At 43.2% G+C, this 23,743-nt stretch overlaps 1 protein-coding gene across 3 annotated transcripts in view; it reads right to left on the bottom strand.

Annotated features, from left to right (window-relative positions):
* sema3d (sema domain, immunoglobulin domain (Ig), short basic domain, secreted, (semaphorin) 3D) overlaps positions 1–23,743 on the bottom strand; it is a 305,816-nt gene that overhangs the window by 65,581 nt on the left and 216,492 nt on the right. For all 3 annotated transcript variants that reach the window (XM_080207776.1, XM_080207777.1, XM_080207778.1), the window contains 3 exons: positions 20,675–20,789; positions 19,483–19,552; positions 15,544–15,688 (listed from right to left, as the gene is read on the bottom strand). In XM_080207776.1, the coding sequence (XP_080063902.1) occupies positions 15,544–15,688; positions 19,483–19,552; positions 20,675–20,789 (330 nt within the window). The remainder of the gene's footprint in view (positions 1–15,543; positions 15,689–19,482; positions 19,553–20,674; positions 20,790–23,743) is intronic.

Raw genomic sequence — 23,743 nt, 5'->3', positions numbered from 1 at the left:
GTCCGTCACCCAGAGCGACCCAACCGACAGTGACCGTCACCCAGAGCGACACAACCGACAGTGTCCGTCACCCAGAGTGACCCAACCGACAGTGTCCGTCACCCAGAGCGACCCAACCGACAGTGTCCATCACCCAGAGTGACCCAAGCGACAGTGTCCGTCACCCAGAGCGATCCAACTGACAGTGTCCATCACCCAGAGCGATCCAACTGACAGTGTCCATCACCCAGAGCGATCCAACCGACAGTGTCCTTCACCCAGAGCGACCCAACCGACAGTGACCGTCACCCAGAGCGACACAACCGACAGTGTCCGTCACCCAGAGCGACCCAACCGACAGTGTCCGTCACCCAGAGCGACCCAACCGACAGTGTCCGTCACCCAGAGCCACCCAACCGACAGTGTCCTTCACCCAGAGCCACCCAACCGACAGTGACCGTCACCCAGAGCGACCCAACCGACAGTGACCGTCACCCAGAGCGACCCAACCGACAGTGACCGTCACCCAGAGCGACCCAAGCGACAGTGTCCGTCACCCAGAGCGACCCAACCGACAGTGACCGTCACCCAGAGCGATCCAACTGACAGTGTCCATCACCCAGAGCGATCCAACTGACAGCATCCATCACCCAGAGCGACCCAACCGACAGTGACCGTCACCCAGAGCGATCCAACTGACAGTGTCCATCACCCAGAGCGATCCAACTGACAGCATCCATCACCCAGAGCGACTCAATGACAGCATACTAATCAATCTGGACAATTTCTGTCAAACTGGGTCTGCTTAGGGAGTGAATGAACCAATAAGAGGGAAAAGAACCTACATGATCTCATTCTGACCGATCTAGCTGCTGCAGATAGATGTGTCTATAACAGGATCGGTAAGAGTGACTACCACTTAGTCCTTGTAGAGACGAAGTTCTGGCTTCACATTGAGGACTTCCTCCATTGTGTTGGTTGGACTTCAAACTGTTTACACTGTGCAAAACTTGGCACCATGGGCTGCTGTGTGCCATTAAAAGCAGCAGAATTGTATTCAACCACAATCTGTAACCCCATGGCTAGGCATAACCCTCACTTTACCATAACCATCAAGCCAAGGGGACAACCCTCAGTAGAGTGAGGGATCAACTAATATATCCCTTCACAACCTCAAACTGCTGAATGAGTTTCATAAGATGATGCTAATCTAGAAATTGAAACTGTGGCAATTCCCTGGGTTTCACACACAATAACAGAGTTCAGTAATGACCTGTGTAAACTAACAACAGGACTGGGGAGGGAAAGGGCTTCTTGTTTCATAAAGTTTACACTTTGCTGAAGAGAGGTCCAAAAGTACAGTTAATCTCGCCCGAATGCCCAAAGGATTATCAATATTTCCTACAGCTCTGCAACAAAGCCCAATTCAACAGAAGTAGTCTTCCAAAATCCAAGTGCTATCACTCCCTCTAGTGCTCAGACAGGTCACAAAATCTCTCTACATCTGCATTTTATAAACACAAAATTATTTGGCCAATAAATCCCTTTTGCCCCCAGAGTGCTTTGTTTGGCACCATTTGGAATTTATTGTTTATTTCTTATGCTGCAGTTGTACAGAGCATTGGTGAGACCACATCTAGAGTGCTATGTCCAGCTTTGGTCTCTTTATTTAAGAAAGGACATAAATATGTTGAAGGCAGTTTAACTTGATTGATACCTGGGATGGGGCGGGGAGGGTTAATTTATGTGAAAATGTTGGACAGGTTGGGCTTGCGTCCATTGGAGTTTAAAAGATTGAGAAGTGATCTTACTGCAATATAGAAGATCCTGAGGGTGTTGACAGGGTGGATGCTGAAAGAATGTTTACCCCTCATGGGAGAGACAGAACTCAGGGACACAGTTTAAAATTAAGGGGCCTCCTATTAAACTTGGAGATCAGAAAGGGTTTTGGACTTTTGGAACTCGATTCCCCAGAGGGTGGTGGGACCTGGGTCAATTAATATTCTTAATGCAGAGATAGATAGATTCCTGACTAAGTGAGAATGAAAGGTTATCAGGCGTAGGTGGAAAGTGCAGTTCTGGCCACAAACAGAGCAACCATAATCTTACTAAATGACAGAGCAGGCTCAAGGGGCCAAATGGCCTCCTCCAGCTCCGAATCCATATGTTTAGTTATTCCTCCTCCCCCCCCCCCCCCCCCCCCCCCTACACACTCCCGCTCTCTATCTGCAGGTTTAAATGGCTGTTTTGATGTTTGTGAGAAAGTTTCTGGTCTGTCACATTTTGGGAGTCATCGTGGCAGGATGGAAAATTTGATGGAGCAGGGAAAGCTTTGGGCATGAATTTCTTGGCTGACAGGACTGGAAAAGTTTGACTTCTGTTTGGAGAATGAGTTATAGATTTATAGAATCATGGAACAATCCAGGCCCTGTGCTGAGACAGGCCCTTCAGCCCAACTAGTCCATGCTGACCACGCTACTCTCCCAACTAATCCCAATTGCCCACATTTTGGCCCATATTCCACAATCCTTTCCCATCCATATACATACCCAAATGCTGTTTAAACATTGCTATTGTACCTGCCTCAACCACTTTCTCTGGTAGCTCACTCCATACCCACCACCCTCTGTGTGAAGAAGTTACCCCTCAGATCCCTTTTAAACCTTTCTCCTCTCATCCTAAACCTACGCCCTTTACTTCTCAAAATCCTCTTCCCTGGGAAAAAAGATTATGTGCATTCATCCTATCTCTGCCCCTCATGATTTTATAAATCTCAATAAGGTCACCCCTCATTCTCCTATGTTCCAAGGAATAAAGCCCCAGCCTGGCCAACTGCTCCCTATAACTCAGACCCACTAGTCCTGGCAACATCCTTGTAAATCTTTGCTGCACCCTTTCCAGTTTATCAATGTCTTTCCTGTAACAGGGTGACCAAAACTGTACACAATACTCCGAGTGCAGTCTCACCAACCATTTATACAACTGTAACATAATCCCAACTCCTTTTCTCAATGTCCTGACTGATGAAGTAAGAAGTCTGATAACACCAGGTTTAAGTCCAACCGATTTATTTGATAGTAAACTCACAAGCTTTCGAGGTTCCCCTCTTTGTCGGGTGAATGAAGAGTTCTGGCCTCAGACAGAGCATATAAAGCACAGACAGTCTACAGATTTTTCGCATTCTAATCAGTAATCTGTAAACTGATCCAGGTTACTGGATGATCAGCCAAGATCATAATGAATAGTGGAATAGGCTCAAAGGTTTGAATAGTTTACTGCTATGTTTCATGTTTGTATTACTATTTCTGAATCTTCCAATTTCAACACCCTCGGGGTTACCATTGACCAAAAAATACACTGGACCAGCCATATAAATACAGTGGCTTCAACAGCAGGTCAGAAATTCAGAATTCCGACCCCCTCCCCAGAGCCTGTCCAGGGCACTAAATCAGGAGTGTGCTGGGATACTCTCCAACTGCCTGGATGAGTACAGCTCCAATAACACTCAAAAAGCTCAGCACCATCCATGGCCTCCATAGTTTCTACTGTAACAAATAACAAACAGTCAAACTGGGATGTGGATGTGACTAGTTAGGCCATCATTTATCACCCATCCCTAACTGCTCGAGAGCTGTGGGGGTGAGCTGTCCTCTTACAGAGAGTATCACCTTTGGGTGGCACAGGACATGAATAAAACTCCCTTGAGGGCACCTACATGGGAGATAAAATCCAAAATAAAATCTGTATTTTGAATGAATGAAATAAATACGGCATTCGACTGGATCCATTCCTTGGACAACACATTGCAGCTTCCTTGATTTTAACAATACAGAAGAATAACAAACAGATAGCACCCACACCCGGAGTTAAACCTCTGCTCACATTCCCCACTTACCTGACTCTGAGATTACAGCTCTGGATGACTATACCACATCCACCGTACTTGGAAATGCTTCTCGAAGAATTCATATTTTACTTAATAATTTTTTATAACTTTCCTTCCCCATGAGTTTACTCTGCTGCGCATCAAGGTATCAGATGTCGCTGACCTCGATCCTTCCCACATTCCCCAGGATTCTTTCAGAGTGTCTATTACTGACTGCTCCTTGTTCACACAAGTTAAACACGACTGCTGCAGTCACTGAGTCAGCAAAGTGAACAGCTTTGTTACGGTCACTACAGCAATTATAAATAAATCAATCTCAGCAGAGAAAGTCCTTTGGAAATGGAAAGACATGGCGTGATGGATGGATGGCTTCATGAGAACACAACACAGTGGCCCAGACTCAGGTGAAACATGTGCTGTTTCTCAAGTCTAACTATAATCTAATTCATTGCTCCATATTTTCATCCTTTCCCACCCACCTTGGTGAAAAGCTGCCGACATGTTTAGTGGGCAGAATATCTACCACCTGCGATAAAACATTGAGGAAAATGTCAATTTCACAGTTTTAGCAGATGATGTGAAAACTCTGCTGAGTGTAAGTCTGAAAGCAGAGTGAAACAGAGGTTCCAAGTGGCCTCACTAGTTGTGAAGAGCAAATAAAGTAGACCTGCAGTGATCCAATCTGGGACATTTACTTGTGACTTCTCAGAATTGTCCTAATTCAGGTTCAGCCTTGTCAGGATCTGGAAATACAAGATATCTGATAACAAAGATCGCGTTAAATACCGCAGAGGCATTGTGATCTCTCCCCTGCTCTGTCAATGGATATTTTTAAAATTTCATGTTTATTTTTATGGTCTGACAAGTAGGCTTACATTAACGCTGCAATGAAGTTACTGTGAAAGTCTCCTAGTCACCACATTCTGGCGCCTGTTCGGGTACACTGAGGGAGAACTTAGCATGGTCAATGCACCCTAACCAGCACATCTTTCAGGCTATGGGAGGAAACCAGAGCACAAGGAAAATGTGCAAACTCCACACAGGCAGTGACCCAAGCCAGCAATCAAACCCGGGTCCCTGGTATTGTGAGGCAGCAGCGCTAACCATTGAGCTATCATATCATCCAGAGCATATAAACGTGCAGAGATTGGTATTGGCAATCTTCTGCGTTTTGCATCTACAGAGGTAAACAAGAGTTTTATAAAGAAATTATAATATGATGGAAGTGAGATAATGTCTTGATCCACAATATTTTCTGACTGGACTATTTTATCTCATAAATCAGGATATCTAATTTCTGAGGGTGAATGTTGCAAAGCTAGGGCTTTATCAATTCACAAGAAATGAAAGGGACAATGAGGGACTTTCAGTTGCAATTTGTTTTTATTTTTATGCTGATTTTGTTTTGTTTTCACTTTGTTGAAGGTGTCTCTCTAGCAAAGGTTTCATGGGAAAGCTGTAAAGGTTCCAGTCTTTGGAAATAATGCACCCCTTGGGTTTCTCTCTGCAAATCTCTTTTTTTCACTCCATCCTTAAAGTTACAAAGTCAATGCTCAGAGCAGATCGGGGAAACCCAAATCCATTCCTTGCTTACCCCAAAACCTCAATCCAAAATCCGACTGAATCCAATTCAAGGTCCTCACAAGAAAGACAAACAAGATCTCAAGCTGACAAGATAAAGCATTGTGCCCCATTTTGGGCTTGATCTGATGCTTAATCTTAGTTATTATTAGGGAAAGGAAAAAGTGAGAGACTGGAGAGGTGCGAGGCTGATTGTTGAGGACAGGATGTTGCACACCTCTGCCATCTCCATACCCTCCAATAGCAGCAGAGGCTCATTAACCCAACTTTATCCGAAGCTTTGCTTCGTGTGTGAGGCACCCTAGAGTTTTATTTCCTGTGGTAGGCTGGGGATGAAGTGAGAATGTTTGCTGATAATTGCATAACGGTCATGAAAATTTGCAACTCCTCAGATACTGAAGCAGTCGCTATCCAAATGCAGCAAGACCTGGACAATAGCAGGCTTGGGTTGATAAGTGGGAAGTAACAGTCATGCCACACAAGTCCAGACAATAACCATCGCCAACGTGATAGAATCTAATCATTTCCTCTTGACCTCCATGTCCTTTCTGTTGCTAAATCCCCCATCAACATCCTGGGGGTTACCACTGAGCAGAAATTCAGCTGAGCTAGCCAAATAAATACAAGAAGTTAGAGGCTGGGAATCCTGTGGCGAATAACTCTTCTCCTGACTGCCCAAACCCTGTTCACCATCTACAAAGCACAAGTCAGAAGTGTAATAGAATATTCTCCACTTCCAATCCTACTCTGGCCCTTCCCACAACTCCTTTATTGGACATCAATGACTATTTCGATGCCACTTCACGTTCTTGTCTGGACCTGGAGAAACTGTTTCCAATATTCACATGGTCCACCTCTGACATTCCTCTTCCCTTCTCTAACCTCTCCATTTCTGGGGATAAACTGTCCACCAGTATCCATTACAAACCCGACTCCCACAATTACTTTGACTTCAGCTCTTCACATCCCACATCCTGTAAGGACTCCATCCCATTCTCTCAGTTCCTTCCCCTCCACCGTATCCATTCTGATGATGCCACTTTCCAAAGTGGCGCTGTCGATATGTCTTCCTTCTTCCTCAGTCCTGGTTTTCCACCCACTGTGGCTGACAGGGTCTCAGCCGTATCCAATCCATCCCCTGGGCTACTGCACGCACTCCCTCTCCTCCCTCCCAGAACCAGGACAGGGTCCCCCTTGTCCTCACTTCTCACCTCACAGTCTCTGCGTTCAAAGGATTATCCTCCGCCATTTCCAGCATGGTGTCACCCCTCAATACATCTTCCCCTCACCACCACCACCCCCCCCCCCCCCCCCCCCCCAACTCCACAATCCCCCACGTTAGCATTCCACAGGAACTGTTCTCTCCAGGACACTGGTCTACTCCTCCATCACACTCAACACCTCACCCCCTGCCCACAGCACTGTCCCATGCAATCATAGAAGGTGAAACACCTGCCCCTTTACCTCCTCCCTGCTCACCGTCGCAGGTCCTAAACACCCCTCTCAGGTGAAGCAGTGTTTCACAGGCACCTCCTCCAACCTGGTCTGTTGCATTCGCTGTTCCCAATGCGATCTGCTCTACATCAGAAGGACCAATCACTGACTGGGTGACTGCTTTGCTGGGCACCTTCCGTCCGTCCGCAAGCAGGACCAGACTTTCCTGCCATTTGCCACTTCACCAGACCACCCTGTTCTCCGCCCCAAATGTCCGTCCTGAGCCTTTTGCAATGTTCAAGTGAACCCCAACACAGACTGGGGAGGAACAGCAGCTCATCTTCCGATTGGGCACTTTACAGCCTTCCAGGCTGAACATTGAGTTCAACAATTTCAGAGCCTGAACTCTCCTCCCCTCCACCTTCACTCTATTCCCATTTATTTCATTCCATTTAATTTCATCGTATTCATCCAGTTTATCGCCCTTCTCTCTCACTCCCATTTTTCCACTTCTCCATTCCAGTTTTCCTTCTTGCCCAACTCTCCCCCACATCCTACAGTGCAATTGTCACATTCCTCAGGCAGTCCCGATACAATCTGTATCTCTGTTCTACCATTCACACATTCTCATCACTTGATGGACACTTCTAGCATCTTCCCTGCATTCTGTATCCTCATTTACATTCCCTTTGCCCCATTCCATCCCTCTCACCCTCATAGTATAAATCTCTGCTGATTCTTTTTTGCTCTCAGCTCTGACAAAGGGTCATCCAGACTTGAAACATTGGCTCTAATTTCTCTCCACAGGTGCCTGCAAACCCGCTGCGACTTTCCAGCATTTTCTATTTTAGCTTCAGATTCCAGCATCGGCAGTATTTTTGCTTTTGCTCTGCACTTGTCTGGATGAGTGTAGCCTCAATAACATTCTGGAAGCTCAATTCCATTCAAGACAAAGCAGCTAATTTGATTGGCATTCCATCCATCACCTTAACCATCCTCTCCCTCCAGCACTATTACACAGTGACAGCAGTGTGTACCATCTACACTGCAGCAGCTTACCAAGGCTCCTAACCTGTGACTGCTACCACCTTCAAGGACAAGGGCAGCAGATACATGGGAACACCACCAGCCGCACATTCTCCACATTGGTGAACAAAATTACCCTTACCTTAGAGAATTTAGCGAGTACCGAATGGGGACCACAGGTGGCAGTATTGAGACAGGGTGGTGCAAGATTAACTATTGGACAGCTGCCTAATTGAGGACAGGAGTTTGTAATGAAACAGTTCAAGGGGTGCAGTTCAGAATGTGGGCCAGCTGCCAATGTCTTTGTCAAATTAAACTCAGTAGAAGATGACATTGGAGCCTGGGTTGTGTGAAATATGTGAAAGCACAAAAATGATCCAAGAACAACAAGATTTGGAATTATGGCAAACCAGTAGGTATCATTATTTTCTTAAGAGTAACCTTACAACATTCTGGTACAGAACATGATTAAAGCTGCCCTATCTACAATCAGGTTAACCCAACCCTCTCAACGTTTTTCTTAGGAGATCATTATGTTAATCTCAGAAGTGGAGGAACCGAGGGGAATGTCTGCAAGAGTCAGAGACAACGTTGTCGGTGAGATCAGGACAAAGCCCATGCCTACCACACATAGCTGGACAGGCCCCACACATCACTCTCTATTGGCTGGTCCCTTATGGCCCATTTGAGATTCCCAATGATTTCTGGATTTTTCAGTGGAACAGCACTTCCTAAATTCAGCAATATTTATCTCCACTGTGAACAGCTTCCCATCAGAGCTAATCAGTGAGTCCAACTCTGAGAGGAAGTGTGCTGTTTCTGACAGTACCAGTCAAGGCTGTTTGCTGGTGAGTCTACAACAGGAATCTTACCATCAGAGATAGGACTGGATGGCAAATGTGGCATAATTGCTTCCTCATTCACTCAGGAGCTGCCATATTGCACCAAATAACATGAAAGACAGTCAAATTCTTGATTTTTTTGAAATGGAAATAGAGTTTGCTCAGGAAATTTTGGTATAAAGAGTTTGTGTCTTCCAGAATGTCAGAGACACAAACCCAGTTACAGATCCATGTTTTTTTTTCCATTTCTCAAATGGTAACTTTCTCCTCAGTAAAGGACACTGCTGACTTTTTTCCTTTCCCAGCTCCAGCAATTGAATTTGAAATCTGGAATTTCTGGAATCATCCGGTATTCCACTTTTGTTTTACCAGGGCAGGGTGATTCTGTTTGTTACATCACGGGGAGGCTGAATAGAGAATCCAGCAAGAACTAAAAGCCAATACAGCATTTAGCTTTACCCTGTGGATCCTTCACATTTTCCTGATTTTCTTCCAAAAGTGAAAGTGTAATGGATAATTAATGTCTGGTGTGGTCCAATACTTCCTTTTATTAAAGGTTACACCAACAATTCCAGATTCATTCATAAGTCAGTTAGACACAATCGCGAGGAAAATCAATGGGTTCCAATGGAATGTTAGCTGAAAGATTCCCTCATCTGTGTTGAGTTTTAGTTGCAGGGCAGTGGTTACAGTCCAGATTCTAGTCGTGACCCCATTTAATTTCATCAGGTCTGTGTGTGATTAAAGTTCCAGTTATCCTAACTCAGATATCCTTCTTTGCTTTGTCGCAGCCCCTCCCTTAGAAATAATATTGAAATGTTTAGGGAACTCACAAAGAGAACACTAGAGACATGGGAATCCATTTCAGTTAGATTTATGTACCCAAAATATCAAACAGAGTTCTGTTAGCAACAGTTTCATGCTGAACTTGCAGTGAGAACATTCCTTTCACAATCATTATTAGAATACCAGCAAGATACTAAACTGGGAGAGAATTGTGTTTCCATCCAAAACTAGACAAACATTGTATTATTGAAGTATTCTGCACTTGCGTGCACACTGAACACAGGCAATGACAGAGTGCAATAATATCAGCCTATGTTACCTTGAAACATCAAATCCTTTGAACCCAAAGAGGAATGCAGCCATCACTCTGACCTGATATGGTAGATATAAAACTGCTCAAGGGAAGGAAATTTGGCACCACCGTATATCAAGTGAAAGAAGGGAACTGGACCAGTGCCAGCCTGTGATAAGGTCCATATGATGTGGTCATGGCCTGTCACACTCTGACTGGAGCTAAATCCTGCAGACTGTGCGCTCATTGTCTGTAAGTATAGACTGTCTCCTTCAATGTTACAGACTGGCATGTAACAAACATAATCCAATGGTTACAGCTCTCGATTTCCTCTGAATCGAATGTCAGGGCAACGGCAAAGTAAAATTTTACAGCTGCAACTCTTAACATTTCAGCACATTTTACCTGGAGGTTGTTATCGATTTCAGTGACAAACATCCATTGTTCCACAAGCACAGACAAATACCAGTGTGTGACTATCTATAGATACTCGGAGACATAGACTCAAAAAATATTCATGTGGAACACGTCTCAGAAACATTGAAAAATATTTCTTACATGAAGAACTATTTTGAAGTGTGGTAGCTATTGGAAAATACTATCATCATTATGTTTATAGCAATATTTAGTTATGAAATGATACATTGGTTCTATATTATATATAGTACATTAATTGTGTTTCACAACAGCTCTGCACTTTCAGTGATTATTTGATCTGATATAAAGTTCTGGCATGTTTCTGCTCCACCTTCAGATCACCTACATTCCACTCACTAATCCTCTTTCTTTTCTGACACTTTTCTCATTCCATCTTTAGCATTCAACGTCACTCAGTCACCTAACACTCTGAAAGTCACTGATCCTTCTTTTACCTTTCCTTCTGTAAAGTGCCAAGGAATGTTTGTTACCAGAAATATCCAAGTGTTTTTGTTGTTCATTGACAAAGAAGGCAAATGGAATTTTATCCTTCATTGCTAGAGGGATGGAGTTTAAACACAGCGAGGTTACATTGCAGCTGTATAAGGTCTTGGTGAGGCCACACCTGGAATACTGTGCACAGTTTTGGTCTCCTTACTTGAGAAACGATATACTGACACTGGAGGGGGTGCAGAGGAGATTCACTAGATTGATTCCGGAGTTGAGAGGGTTGGCTTATGAGGAGAGACTGAGTAGACTGGGGCTATACTCATTGGAATTCAGAAGAATAAGGGGAGATCTTATAGAAATGTATAAAATTATGAAGGGAATAGATAAGAGAGCAGCAGGGAAATTGTTTCCACTGGCGGGTGAAACTAGAACTAGGGGACATTGCCTCAAAATAAGGGGAAGCAGGTTTAGGACTCAGTTGAGGAGGAACTTCTTCATACAAAGGGTTGTGAATCTGTGGAATTCCCTGCCCAGTGAAGCAGTTGAGGCTCCCTCATTGAATGTTTTTAAGGCAAGGATAGATAAATTTTTGAACAGTAAAGAAATTAAGGGTTTTGGTGAGTGGGCGGGTAAGGGGAGCTGAGTCCACAAACAGATCAGCCATGATCTTATTGAATGATGGAGGAGGCTCGAGGGATCAGAATGGCCTATTCCTGCTTCTAGTTCTTATGTTCTTATGAGTCCCATATGCTCTTTTCTTCCCCATTTGCTATCCTATAGCTTCCCTTATACTCGTGTGAATCCCCTACTCTCCTTCACTGCTCCTCCCCCAATATTTCTGTCCAAACTTAAGGTGAGTTTGCTATCTGGACATCAGCCAGTGAGCTGTCTCCATGACTCACAGACTCACGTTTTTACAACAAAATACTTCCTTTATCATTTATGTCTTCATCTTCAAAAGAAGTTTGAATGAATTCATTTTCTATGAATTAATAAGGCAAGATCACTGGGGGGGTGGGGTGTACAGAAAACAATATCACAACATACTTATCAGTCCCAGAATACATTAATCTCAGCAGTGAAATTTCAGATTATGTTGGATGTCTATGTTCAGACTGTCTCTCTGCCAGAAGATCATGGAAGCTTCGGAGGGTGTGCAGAAAAGATTCATTAGGATGTTACCTGGTATGGAGGGTAGTAGCTGTGAGGAGAGATTGAATAAACTGGGATTGTTCTCCCTGGAAAGACGGAGGCTGAGGGGTGACCTGATAGAAGCTTATAAAATTATGAGGGGTATAGATAGGGTAAACAGTTGGAAGCCTTTTCCCAGGGCAGAAATGACAATTACAAGGGGGCAGAAGTTCAAGGTAAAGGGGGGAAATGTTCAGTGGAGATGTGGGGGGAGGTTTTTTACACAGAGGGTGGTGGGGGCCTGGAATGCACTGCCAAGTGAGGTGGTTGAGCCAGTTATGTTAGCCACATTTAAGACTTATTTTGATTGGCATATGAACAAATGGGGAATGGAGGGATATAAGCAGTTGGTTCAGATACGTAAACATGATGGGCACAAGCTTGAAGGGCTGAAGGGCCTGTTCCAGTGTTGTACTGTTCTTTGTTCTCTGTAACGTCTGTAATTCAGAAACGGGATCATTGCACCCAGATAGAAGGATAGTGAACAGTACTCTCTTGCTGAAATGATTGCTTTAATAAGCTAAAAATTACAAGCTAAATATACAAAATATTAATTAGGGCAAATATAACATTCTAAAAATAATAAAGACTAGAAGGAAAGGCTGGAGAATTGAATGAAAGGCACTGGCACAGCGGTGTGTCATATTTATCTGGTTGTCCTTGGGATATAAGCGACCCTGATGAGGTTACATTTATTCCATGTCCTAATATGTTTAGAGTTGGGAGATATTGAGCTCGTCCTTCAGCACTCCTAGCTGTGATGGTGTTCCCACAATGATATCACTCTCCTGATCCAAATAAAATAATAAGTCTATACTTAATTTCCGACTTTTCTGTCTGCTCCTCCATGCTCTGCTGACTGAGATGAAAAGAATGTTATTACAAGTGTGAATTATTTTGGCTCAAATACCTGCCAAACATAATAGGAAGAACTTCAAGAGGACACAGGCAGGCTGGTGGAAATGGATGGACACGCGGCTGATGAAATTTAATGCAGTTTATTTAAGTAGGAACAACAAGGAGAGGCAATCTTATCAAAAGGATATAGTATATTGTTCTACACCCAACCACTTTCAGCTGTTTCATCTTCTCTCCAATATAAGGCCAGAGGTGGGATTGTTCACTGATGGTTGAACAGTGTTTTGGGTTATTTTCAACTGATACTGAAGCAGTCCATGCCCACATTTAACAAGAACTGGAAAACATTCAAGCTTGGACTGGTAAATGGTGTGGAACGTTCATGCCACACAAGTGCCAGGGAATGACCATTCAACAAGAGAGAATCAAACCATCTCCCCTCTTGACATTCAGTGATATTACCATTGCTGAATCCCCCACGATCCTGAGTTACTATTGACAAGAAACTGAATTGGACCAGCCATATAAATACAGTAGCTACAAAAGGACACCAGGGGTAACAGCCACCAAAATGTCAGTGCCAATGGGCTGTTAATAACCAAACAACATTCTTAATGTTACAAAACCAATGCTCAGTGTGGACTGATGTGGGGATGCCAGACTAGACAGACCTGAATCCATCTCCCTCCTTCCTCCAAAAACAAATTCAAATCAAATCCAATTCAAGGTCCCCACAAGAAAGATAAACAAGATCCGAGCTGAGAAGATAAAGTATTGCATCCCATCTTGGGCTTGATCTGACACTTGATCTTAGTCAATAGGCCGAGAAGTGAACCAACAATAAGTACACACTGTTACCACCTTAATTACATCAGACAAAGGCATTTAAAATAGATCCCAATCTCTCTGTAAATGCTTCAAAACCACTTTTACATTGCAATTGTTTAAAGAATAGGCTATCAATAATGAATTTCAACCTTGTTCTTACAAACTTCACAAGAAAACCCAAACTGATAATTTGCTAGCTTTTATTGGATCCACTTTCTGAAATGTATCCTGTGGCTCAACCAAATAAATAACTGTGATTAAACGTACCAAATATTAAATGGGCTTTTGTATGGAACCAAATATTAGTCAGAAAGCCAGGAGGGGAACAACCTTGAAGTTTGGAAGTTGTATTGCGTTATTAACCACAGCTGCTCCCAGGTGTGCCATGTCCCAAGGTGCTAGTTTCTGCCCTGTTAAACACCAATATTCATTAATTCCTAATTATAAAACTATCAACCTCAAATTGAGCACTTCTTTCACAGAGTTTAGAGTGTTTGAATAAAACCACAAGTATAATAAAAAGCAGAAACATGTCATTTGTTATTCACTGGTGTGACGGCTGCTGCTTTGGTATCAAATATTGTACAAATTTTTCACAGATCCCGCACTGTTGTACTGGGGAAAGTAACTGTGACAAGCCATTCTCACTACAGCAGGTGTGACTTTCATTTCCAGTCTGAAGCAGATTTAAAGCATGTCCATAAACATGCCCATGCCTTGTGACTGGAAAAGAACCTTGCTCTCATTCACCAGCCTTTTAAAACTGACTACTACCCATCCTGTGCAGCAGACGTGTGGTGATAACTGCCCTCGTAAAACAGGCTAAGTGCCAAGGTATTCATTTATGATTCAGCCCAATTAAAATCATCTGCCCGAAGTGTGCAGTTCTCTGAGAATAGAATCCCAGTCAGCAATCTTTAAAAAACCTGTGACTGAAAATGTTTTTAAAAGGGACACAGAGGCTAAATGCTACACATCAGATCCATCCCTCACCATCTTAAAGGAGGACATAGTCAGAAAGGAAAGAGGGGAAGAAAAATGGATGTTCATGTTTCTCTAACAAAGCATTGCAGGAACCTTGCCTCATTCTGAGGAAACTTGTGATGCCACTTGGTTCAATCATTTATTTCACTTGTTAAAGAAAAGGTAGGTCTCTCTAAAACCACTCTGTGTGGCTTCTTAACTTGAAGATTACCAATTCAGAAATGAGCCAACAGGTGGTGCTTGCCACAATATAGAATGACAATGTCGAATCCTCGATTTCTGAGTTGTGGAACTGTATTAACATCAAACAACCGTAGCAATGTGGTTTCAATTAACTGCCTTCCGCAATGCCTGGCAAGCTCCTCATTGTATTCAAGAAGGTGACTCACCGCCACTTTCTCAAAAGCATTTAAAGATCAGCAATAAATTCTGACCCAGCCCACAACACCCAGAAAGAGAACAATGCAAACTAAAATAAACAAGTTTCTGTGACTGTGACCCAAAACCTTATTTTTCCTAAAGTATATGAACAAATATCATAAGAAAGCTTTTTTGAAGATGCAGGAAAATGATTTGTTTGTATCGATTCATTCACTCCAGATTGAGAAGTTAGTGCCACTTCTTTCCTGTTCCTATGGATTCTCTGAAAATGCAGCTTCTAGCTGAGTGCAGTATGAACCAAACTTTTATTCAATGATGCGAGGTTACGAGACACCAGGATCTGGTCCAACAGTTTTATTTGAAATCACAAGCTTTCGGAACGCTGCTCCTTCATTGGGTGAAGTCACCTTCAAAAGACCAATATTCCAAAGCTTGTGATTTCACAAATATCTGTTGGACTAGAACCTGGTGTCTTGTGACCACTCATCTTGATCACTCTAGTCCAACATCGCCATCTCCACAGCAGGACTCACACCAATGAAGCAGCTGTTTACAGTGACTTCTCATTCATTGATACTCAAATGAAACACTCTCTAAAGTGTACTTACTGTCCCAGGTCGTGGGTAAGGGATTCGTCCATCATACTCGACCCAGCGATGAGTAGGACCTTCCTTGTGAGCGTATGGTCCATTAAAAGAAGCTCGAATATCAGCCATGCTGTATACACACACTGCAGAGCCCTTAAAAATCGAACTGAGCAAAATAAAAAGGATAGAGACAAATTGACAATGCTGCAATCTTACATTTCTCCTTCAATAAAGAATAACATTTGTTAAGTAGATGTGCACGGGCCATTTTTGGAGCTTCGCTGGTGCCGTGGCATGAAAATAAGGTTCATATCAAACAAATCTTAAAATCACTCTTGTGTTAAAGAATAACAGGAAAGAAGTTAGACGTGGTGCCTGAAAGGCAAAGTGCTGGCTCTGTGCCAAATGTGGCAGCGGGCATTATCTGATAATGTTCAAACACTAAAGGAGCATTGAAAAGCAGCTTGTACTGTATCAATGGGAGTGTACAATTTCCACGTTGTTATCTAATCTGTGGTCTTACAACCAGTGTACAACCCTAATCTGCATAATCAAATCAACCTGTTACCTGTTTCAGGTGAGCATCACCTGACTCAATTTTACAAGGAGAATATTGCCAGGGCCATTTTGATGCTGAAGATTGGGATCTGATTTGGGAACCAGTTTTATGGCACTGCCAACTGCGGCTCGTTTAGTAAGTAGCTCGCTGGCAGCAGTCTGTACCATCCACAAGATGCACTACAACAACTCATCAAGGTCTTTAGACAATACCTTCCAAACCTATGATTACTACCATCTAGCAAATGAAAGGCAGCAGATAAATGGGAACATCATCTCCCTCAGGTTCCCATCCAAGCTACTCACTATCATGAGTTGGAAATATGTTGTCATCTTTCACTATCGCTCGGTCAAAGTCCTGGGAATCTCTCCCGAACAGCACAGTGGGTGTACCTACTCCATATGGAATGCTGCTCAACACCATCTTCTCAAGGATAATTCAGGATGGGCAATAAATGCTGGCCTAGCCAGCGACACTCATATCTCATGAAAGAACTCTTAACTTGAGTGTGACAATCTAAGCTGACATTCCAGTGCCGTACTGAGGGAATGCTGCTCCTTCTCAGTTGAGATGCTAAAGTAAGACTGTGACAGTTCCCTCAAGTGGATGTCACTATCTCAAAGAAGGGCAAGGGAATTCTCCATTGTGTCCTGGTCAATATTTCTCCCTCAACCAACATCAAAATAGAGTATCTGGTTATTATCACATTGTTGTTTATGGGAGCTGGCAGTGCACAAATTGCCAGGCACATTTCCTTATTGCAACAACTTAAAAAAATGTATTTCATTGCCTGTAAAGAGGTTTGGGACATCCAGAGGTTGTGGAAATGGGGAGGGATTCTCCAGCTATTCGTGCTGACGGGATTCTCTGTTCCTGCTGCAGTGACGGGTCTGCATGGTAGCACAGTGGTAGCACTGCTGCTTTACAGCACCAGGGAGCCGGGTTAGATTCTCAGCTTGGGCCACTGTCTGTGTGGAGTTTGCACATTCTCCCCATGTCTGCGTGGGTTTCCTCCAGGTACTTGGATTTCCTCCCACAGTCCGAAAGATGTGCTGGTTAGGTGCATTGACCCCAACAGGCATCAGAGTATGGTGACTAGGGGAATTTCACAGTAATTTCATTGCAGTGTTAATGTAAGTCTTAATTGTGGCTAATAAATAATTATAACTTTGAATGGAGATTTGGCTGTGTGCCAAATTCTCTGTCCTCACTGGTAGCTGTGGCAGGATGTAAACAGCTGGGGAATATGAATCCCAGCCTTTATTTTCCCTCTTCCTCCAACTGAGGATGAACCTGGATATCACAACAAACCATATATTTAGTCATTGACTCAACAGAAAGTTTATGTGAACTAATTATTTATAATCCAATTTCAAACAACAAGTTGGCTGCATTGGAACCAGTAATATATATTCTAACATTAAAAAATGAGACTGTAGAATCAGTGTTAAAAACAGTCACATTAAACACATCCAAAGGCAGATACGCTGGAAGATTAATGCAAATATTCCACATTTGGGTTAGCATCAAACACACCCTGGGTAGCTCCAGGGATCAGATGCAGAGGAAACATCCCATTACTCTGCTCAATAAAACATCATCCTCAGAACTTACCGCAGCACCAATTCATGAATCGGTGTGATACTTATCCATTTTCCTGCTTAGCATCATGTTGACAGTACCCAACTTTGTGCCAATCAGTGTTGAGATATGGAATTTACCCTAAACTCCAACAGATGGCTGAGGGTAACTGTGACTTTGATCACAACTTTCATCGCACTGTGTGGGCTGGATACCCAGAGGATCGAGGCTGTGTACAAAACCCTCTCCAATACAGAATCTCAGAGATTAACTGTGTGACATGCAACATCACAGTAACAATTCAGGAATTCTCCAAACGTATGAAAGTGATGTGTGGCAGTAAAAATAAACACACCAACTGATGAAATAAATATTCTGGCTTCACAATGTTCTGTGATAATTTCAACAAAATAAACACGTTTCTTTTTTGACAGTTTCAAGCCCCAAAATGAATAGCCATGTGCACTGCTGTGTCTATTTATAAATACTCCAGATGCAGTTGCCTTTCCAATTATACCAAGATTTCTTTCTGCATTTCTACACCAGCTTATTCAGTGACATTCTCAGTGACGTTTCACTTTTCCTTTCCACTCAACGTTCTTCCCATCTGCCTGAAGACACTAACTCACACTGGCATTGGTAGCACAGGCACTGTCCATACTCAGGACAGCAACCCAAGCATCATTTCCTCTTGTGCAAGCCCAAACAATGAAGCTGTTTGATTGTGAGGATCAACAAGATCCCACCTGGTCCCAACGATTCACACGGGAATCCTTTCTAACAGAAAACTCTCACAAAACAACTGACACTCATCCTTCCTGAAGTATAAGCAGCACACACCACAGAGCTTCAGAATAGAGCAATATTAGTCACTGGAAAGAAGCATAGAGATTCCAGCACGCAAGGTTGCCAGTTGGCTATGTTGCCACAGTCTGTGCCAGTTTTCAACTAGAGCTTATCACTCCATTTCACCAGCTTCCTAATAACTTTTTATATTAGTCTTTTCAAATGTTTATCACATTGTGTTTGAAATGAAGGTTTCCACTCAACAGGCACGTGTGTGTATGTGTGTGTGTGTGTGTGTGTGTGTGTGTGTGTGTGTGTGTGTGTGTGTATTGGGGGGAAGGGGAGGGCGGAGGGCTCAATCAGAAAGTATGACAAAATTACATTGACTGTGGTAGGAGCAGATAGTGGGAGAGGGGCTGTAAGATTCACCCTGTGTGTATGATATGAACACAGTGATCGAAAACTGTTCAACATCCATTACACTCATTAACCCTGTATCTAACTCTCATTAATTAACCCTCTATATAACTCTCATTAACCCTTTATGTAACTCTCATTACCAACTTACAATTCAATGAAACAATTTTCTGAAATAAGGGAGATTGACATTAAAAGAATTTATTTATTATTTATCCTTGTCACAAGTACACTTATATCAGCACAGCAATGAAGTTACTGTGAAAATCCCCCAGTCGCCACACTGCAGCGCCTGTTCGAGTACACTGAGAGAGAATTTAGCATGGCCAATGCATCTAACCAACACGTTTTTCGGACTGTGGAAGGAAACTGCAACTCCGGGAGGAAACCCAGGCAGACACAGGGAGTATGTGCAGACATGCGCTGTAAGACAATAATGCTAACCAGTGTGCCACCGTGCCACCCACAATTAATGCCACTTGTGTTAAATTGACACTTAGGAACGTACCTCTCTTCCTTATTCAAAGTAAATACTAAGAATCAAAATCTTATTTTGATCCAGACTACAAAACACACGCAGAAAACGGATGGTCTAAGCGCCATTAGTTAATATTTACCTTGTAGTTGTGAAGACTCCATAAACAACAGGGTTCCTTTCATCTTTTGTATGGAGTAAAAACACGTCCTCTTTGTAAAGAAAAAGTAACTAAAATTAGTTCTTTGAAAGGCAGAAATGTGTTAGGTTCTCTCTCACTACCGAACAGCTTCTAAACACTTCCTATCAATCTACTATCACACTAGTTTGTGAGCAATAATGAATATTATTATCCCATTGCATTTCATACTGAGGAAGCATTGTGGATTAGACTCTCTGGCCTTCCCTTGCTCTGGCTATGAAATGCTAATTTTTGGTTAGATTGCCTGATGCTACAACTAGGCTAAAGAGAAGAAACCAAATCTCTTATATTCCCCTCCCCCAAAAACTGGGACAGCATTGGGAATGGCCAAAGGGGCAGGTCAGACTGCTCAATGCTTGAAGATGATCATCTAAATATAAAAGGCAGAGACTGAAAGGAGAAATGATTAACAGCTAAAGGCTAAAGGAATATTGTCCTCATGTTACTTATTGCCGTTCAAATGTATTAACTCAGGAGAGCATTTAGTTCAACCAGCTTGCCAGCTACGTGAACAATTCATTCCAATGGTACATTTTTAGGGAAGGAATGATATAACTGATAATTACTTCTTAAGATTGACAGCAAGACCATAATTCACAGGGCATTCCAGATTGGCAGATTGATGAAATCTATTCTCTGCTCAGAACCCTGTCTCCTGTCGGAATGTTTGATTCAGAAAAGGTTTACGACCTTATTCATTAATATTTTAACCTGACCGATTCTGACCCCATCAAGATCAGTTGAGCAGATAGGTATAACAATGAGCTATCACATCTATCATCATTTGAAATATGGTCTGGGGTTGAAGGAGAGAATCCTCTTTGTAGCATTGTAGCAATACTTTGCTATTGCAAATGGAAAACCTCGCAACTGGACCATAGTTATGTTCAATATTAGGAGAAATTATAATATTAATATCTTCCCTAATTAACAAGATCAATTGCATCACTGTGTAACTCATCTGAGACACAGGTCTATTGTCAAATGTGACGCACCATCCTTACCGAAACTTGGATGACCAGCTTTGAACTTTCACTGTCAGTGAATTTTAGAAGACGTCTGTGATTAGTTTCCCTGTGCTGTTTGCAAATGAGCAAATCGAATGAAGTTCCACAATGGAAATTTTACTTACGCAGTTCATCGAAATAGGTGTCAACTCCGTCAGGGCCCGGGACAGAACAGACTAGACGCGCTTTAAGGAAAGTGGTCCACTTGTTGATGAGGCTGCGTTGCCCTCCAATATCATTCTGTAATTAAAGACAGTTGGAAGTATGTAAATTTACATGGAATTTGATCAATGCTTTTACCTTTCAGTTGATCTGTTCCAGATGGGGTCATCTTTTCATCGACAGGTACAGGTCTATGGCAATTTGGTTTTACACATGAGTGGCAGTGCCCTGAAAATTAATACCATCTATACTGGTTTTCATTAATCCGCACACTTCCCATGGTGAGGGGCAGTGGCGGGGTGGGGGGCGGGGGGGTGGGGGGGGAAGTGCAGGTGGCGCTGCTCTTTGATTCTGAGTATTGGTGAATTTTGCTATGTACGGTAGCACAGTGGTTAGCACTGCTGCTTCACAGCTCCAGGGACCTGGGTTCAATTCCCGGCTTGGATCACTGTAAAATTGCCCCTTAATGTCCTGAGGTGCATAGGCTAGAGGGATATGTCGGGATATGGGGTTAGGGCCTGGGTGGGATTGTGGTCGGTGCAGATTCTGCACTGTAGCGTTTCTATGTAACTGGCTGTCGGCAAATACAAAATAGGAAAACACTGGAACTATCACAGGTGCTGCCGGACTTTGAGTGCTTTCAGCATTTCCTGTTTTTATTTTCTGTTTTCAGCATCTGCTGTAGTTTGCTCCTTGTTTTATCACAAATATCTCTCTGGCACACATTATCAATTGGAATAGAATCAATTTTTGCTTAGAGCCAATTTATACACTGGGATAGATCAGTCATGGCCTCATTTAATGGTGGTGCAGACTTGATGGGCCGAATGGCCTACTTGGTCTTCTGGTCCACCAATGGAGCAATTGCCTGGAAATCCTAAATATATCCTTAAATCAATGAGAGAATTACTAACATGTTGCAACCTCATTCAGAAACGTGTTAATACACTGGGATCTTTCATATTGATGATGAGGAGGAGGATAAACAGTGCTTCAATGGGGCGAGTGCTGGTCTGTGGAAACAGGCAGAGAACTGGGATGTCCTCAAGAAAGGGACGAAAACCAAATGGGTGTTAGCACCAATTCAGCCATCAGCAGCAAGCAGAAGGCCCAGTCCGAAGGATGCCAAATGGCCTCTTAGATGCACATGATGGAATTGGAGGAAGCTCTTTATGGGTTTGCCTCCATTGACCCTGATGAGTTTGTTTGGTTGGATTGTCCTCCACATTTAAACGTTAATCAGACGTGACCATTTCCGAAGCCTCTGACTAAGATTGTAAGGTGGAATTTTTGGACTGCGTGCTGCCCCAACACCGGAAGTTCCCACTCGAGCTCACTGGATCTTTAAATGGTTCGCTGAATATTCTGTCCCGTCCGCTATGATTCCTGCAGAGGTGGGGGGCAGGTTGGGAAATCTCCAGCCTATAACTGGCTTGCTTCCAAAGCTTGATCATTGGCTGCTTTGTCTGCGTAAACAGGGCACTCACTCTCTTCCCTTGCCAGTGGCGATGGGTGTGCTGTGAGCTTGGCATTGCTTTATTCATGCCATGGCTGAGAGGGTTTACTGTGCATAACAGGAACAAAACTGGCATCCCACAACATTGGCAATCTGTCCGCACGGCTTGTTAAAATAATTTAAATCTACTTAATGTTCAGCAGAAGCATGTTCCAGGAGTTTCCTTAGAACTATTCTTTAATAGAAAGTTGTTAAAAGTTCTTCAGAGCACACTGCTCTCAAAGGGATCAAAGGATTAAATTAATAGACAAGGATTTTATAATGTTTATTTATGTGTAGCTCATTAACTGCTGACCTCACCAAAAACCACAAATTCATTGAAAGATCTTGCTGTAAATTTCTGGTGAGGGCAATGAGTTAATGAGCTTCTTGTAGAAATTCAGCGCTTCCACTGTCTTAACAATTAAAATCATTCATAAAAAACACCCTAAAAGGAATGAAACTAAGTAAGCTATTCCTAAAACTACTGAGTTACAAAATAAATTAACCCTTTAATTACCAAATGTTAATAATCTATTACAGTTCATACACTACAACACAGCACCAGAATGATTTCCCCCACATTCTTTATTTTAAATTCCCTCCTAAACTGGCGATCATTCAAAATTCTACTCTCCCATTCCCCACCAGCCGCTGTGCATCCAGTCCCATTCCCCACCCCACCCCCCCACACCCAGCCCCATTCCCCATCACCCCAGTGCACCCAATCCCATTTCCCATCACCCCCCCCACACCCAATCCCATTCCCCATCACCCCCCCCACACCCAGTCCCATTTCCCACCTCCCCTGCACCCAGCCCCATTCCCCATCACCCCAGTGCACCCAATCCCATTTCCCATCACCCCAGTGCACCCAATCCCATTTCCCATCACCCCCCCCACACCCAGTCCCATTTCCCACCTCCCCTGCACCCAGCCCCATTCCCCATCACCACCTGTGCACCCAATCCCACTCCCCATCAGCCCCCTGCACCCAGTCCCACTCCCCACTACCCCTCTGCATACTGACCTATACTGGTTCTCAGTTAAACAAAATCTCATTTTAAAAATTTCCATCCTTGTTTTCACTTCCTTCCAAGGATTTAACCCTCCCTATCTCTGTAACCTCCTCCAGGCTTATAGTCCTTCAAGAACATTGCACTCCACCACTTCTAGCCTATCAAGCATCCCCAGTTTTGATTCATGACACCATTGATTGCTGTCCCTGAAACACTCTGTTCCTCAACCTGCTTTTCCTCTTTGAAGATTCTCCTTAAAACCTGCTTCAAGCTTTTGACCTTCTGCCTGAATATTGTCTGATGTGGCTCGATGTCAAATTATGCTTTGTAAAGTCTTCACTGGATAACAATCCTGGAACTTCCTCCCTACCAGCACTCTCCTAAAGTTTAAAGTTTATTTATTAGTGTCAAAAGCCTTACATTAACACTGCAATGAAGCTACTGTGAAAATCCCCTAGTTGCCACACTCTGGCACCTGTTTGGGTGCACTGAGGGAGAATTTAGCATGACCAATGCAC

The sequence above is a fragment of the Carcharhinus amblyrhynchos genome, chromosome 19 (genome assembly GCF_965287045.1).
Source record: "Carcharhinus amblyrhynchos chromosome 19, sCarAmb.v2.hapA, whole genome shotgun sequence".
Classification (NCBI taxonomy): Eukaryota; Metazoa; Chordata; class Chondrichthyes; order Carcharhiniformes; family Carcharhinidae; genus Carcharhinus; species Carcharhinus amblyrhynchos.
Note: the sequence above shows the minus strand (reverse complement) of the source record. Positions and strands in the feature narration are given on the sequence as shown.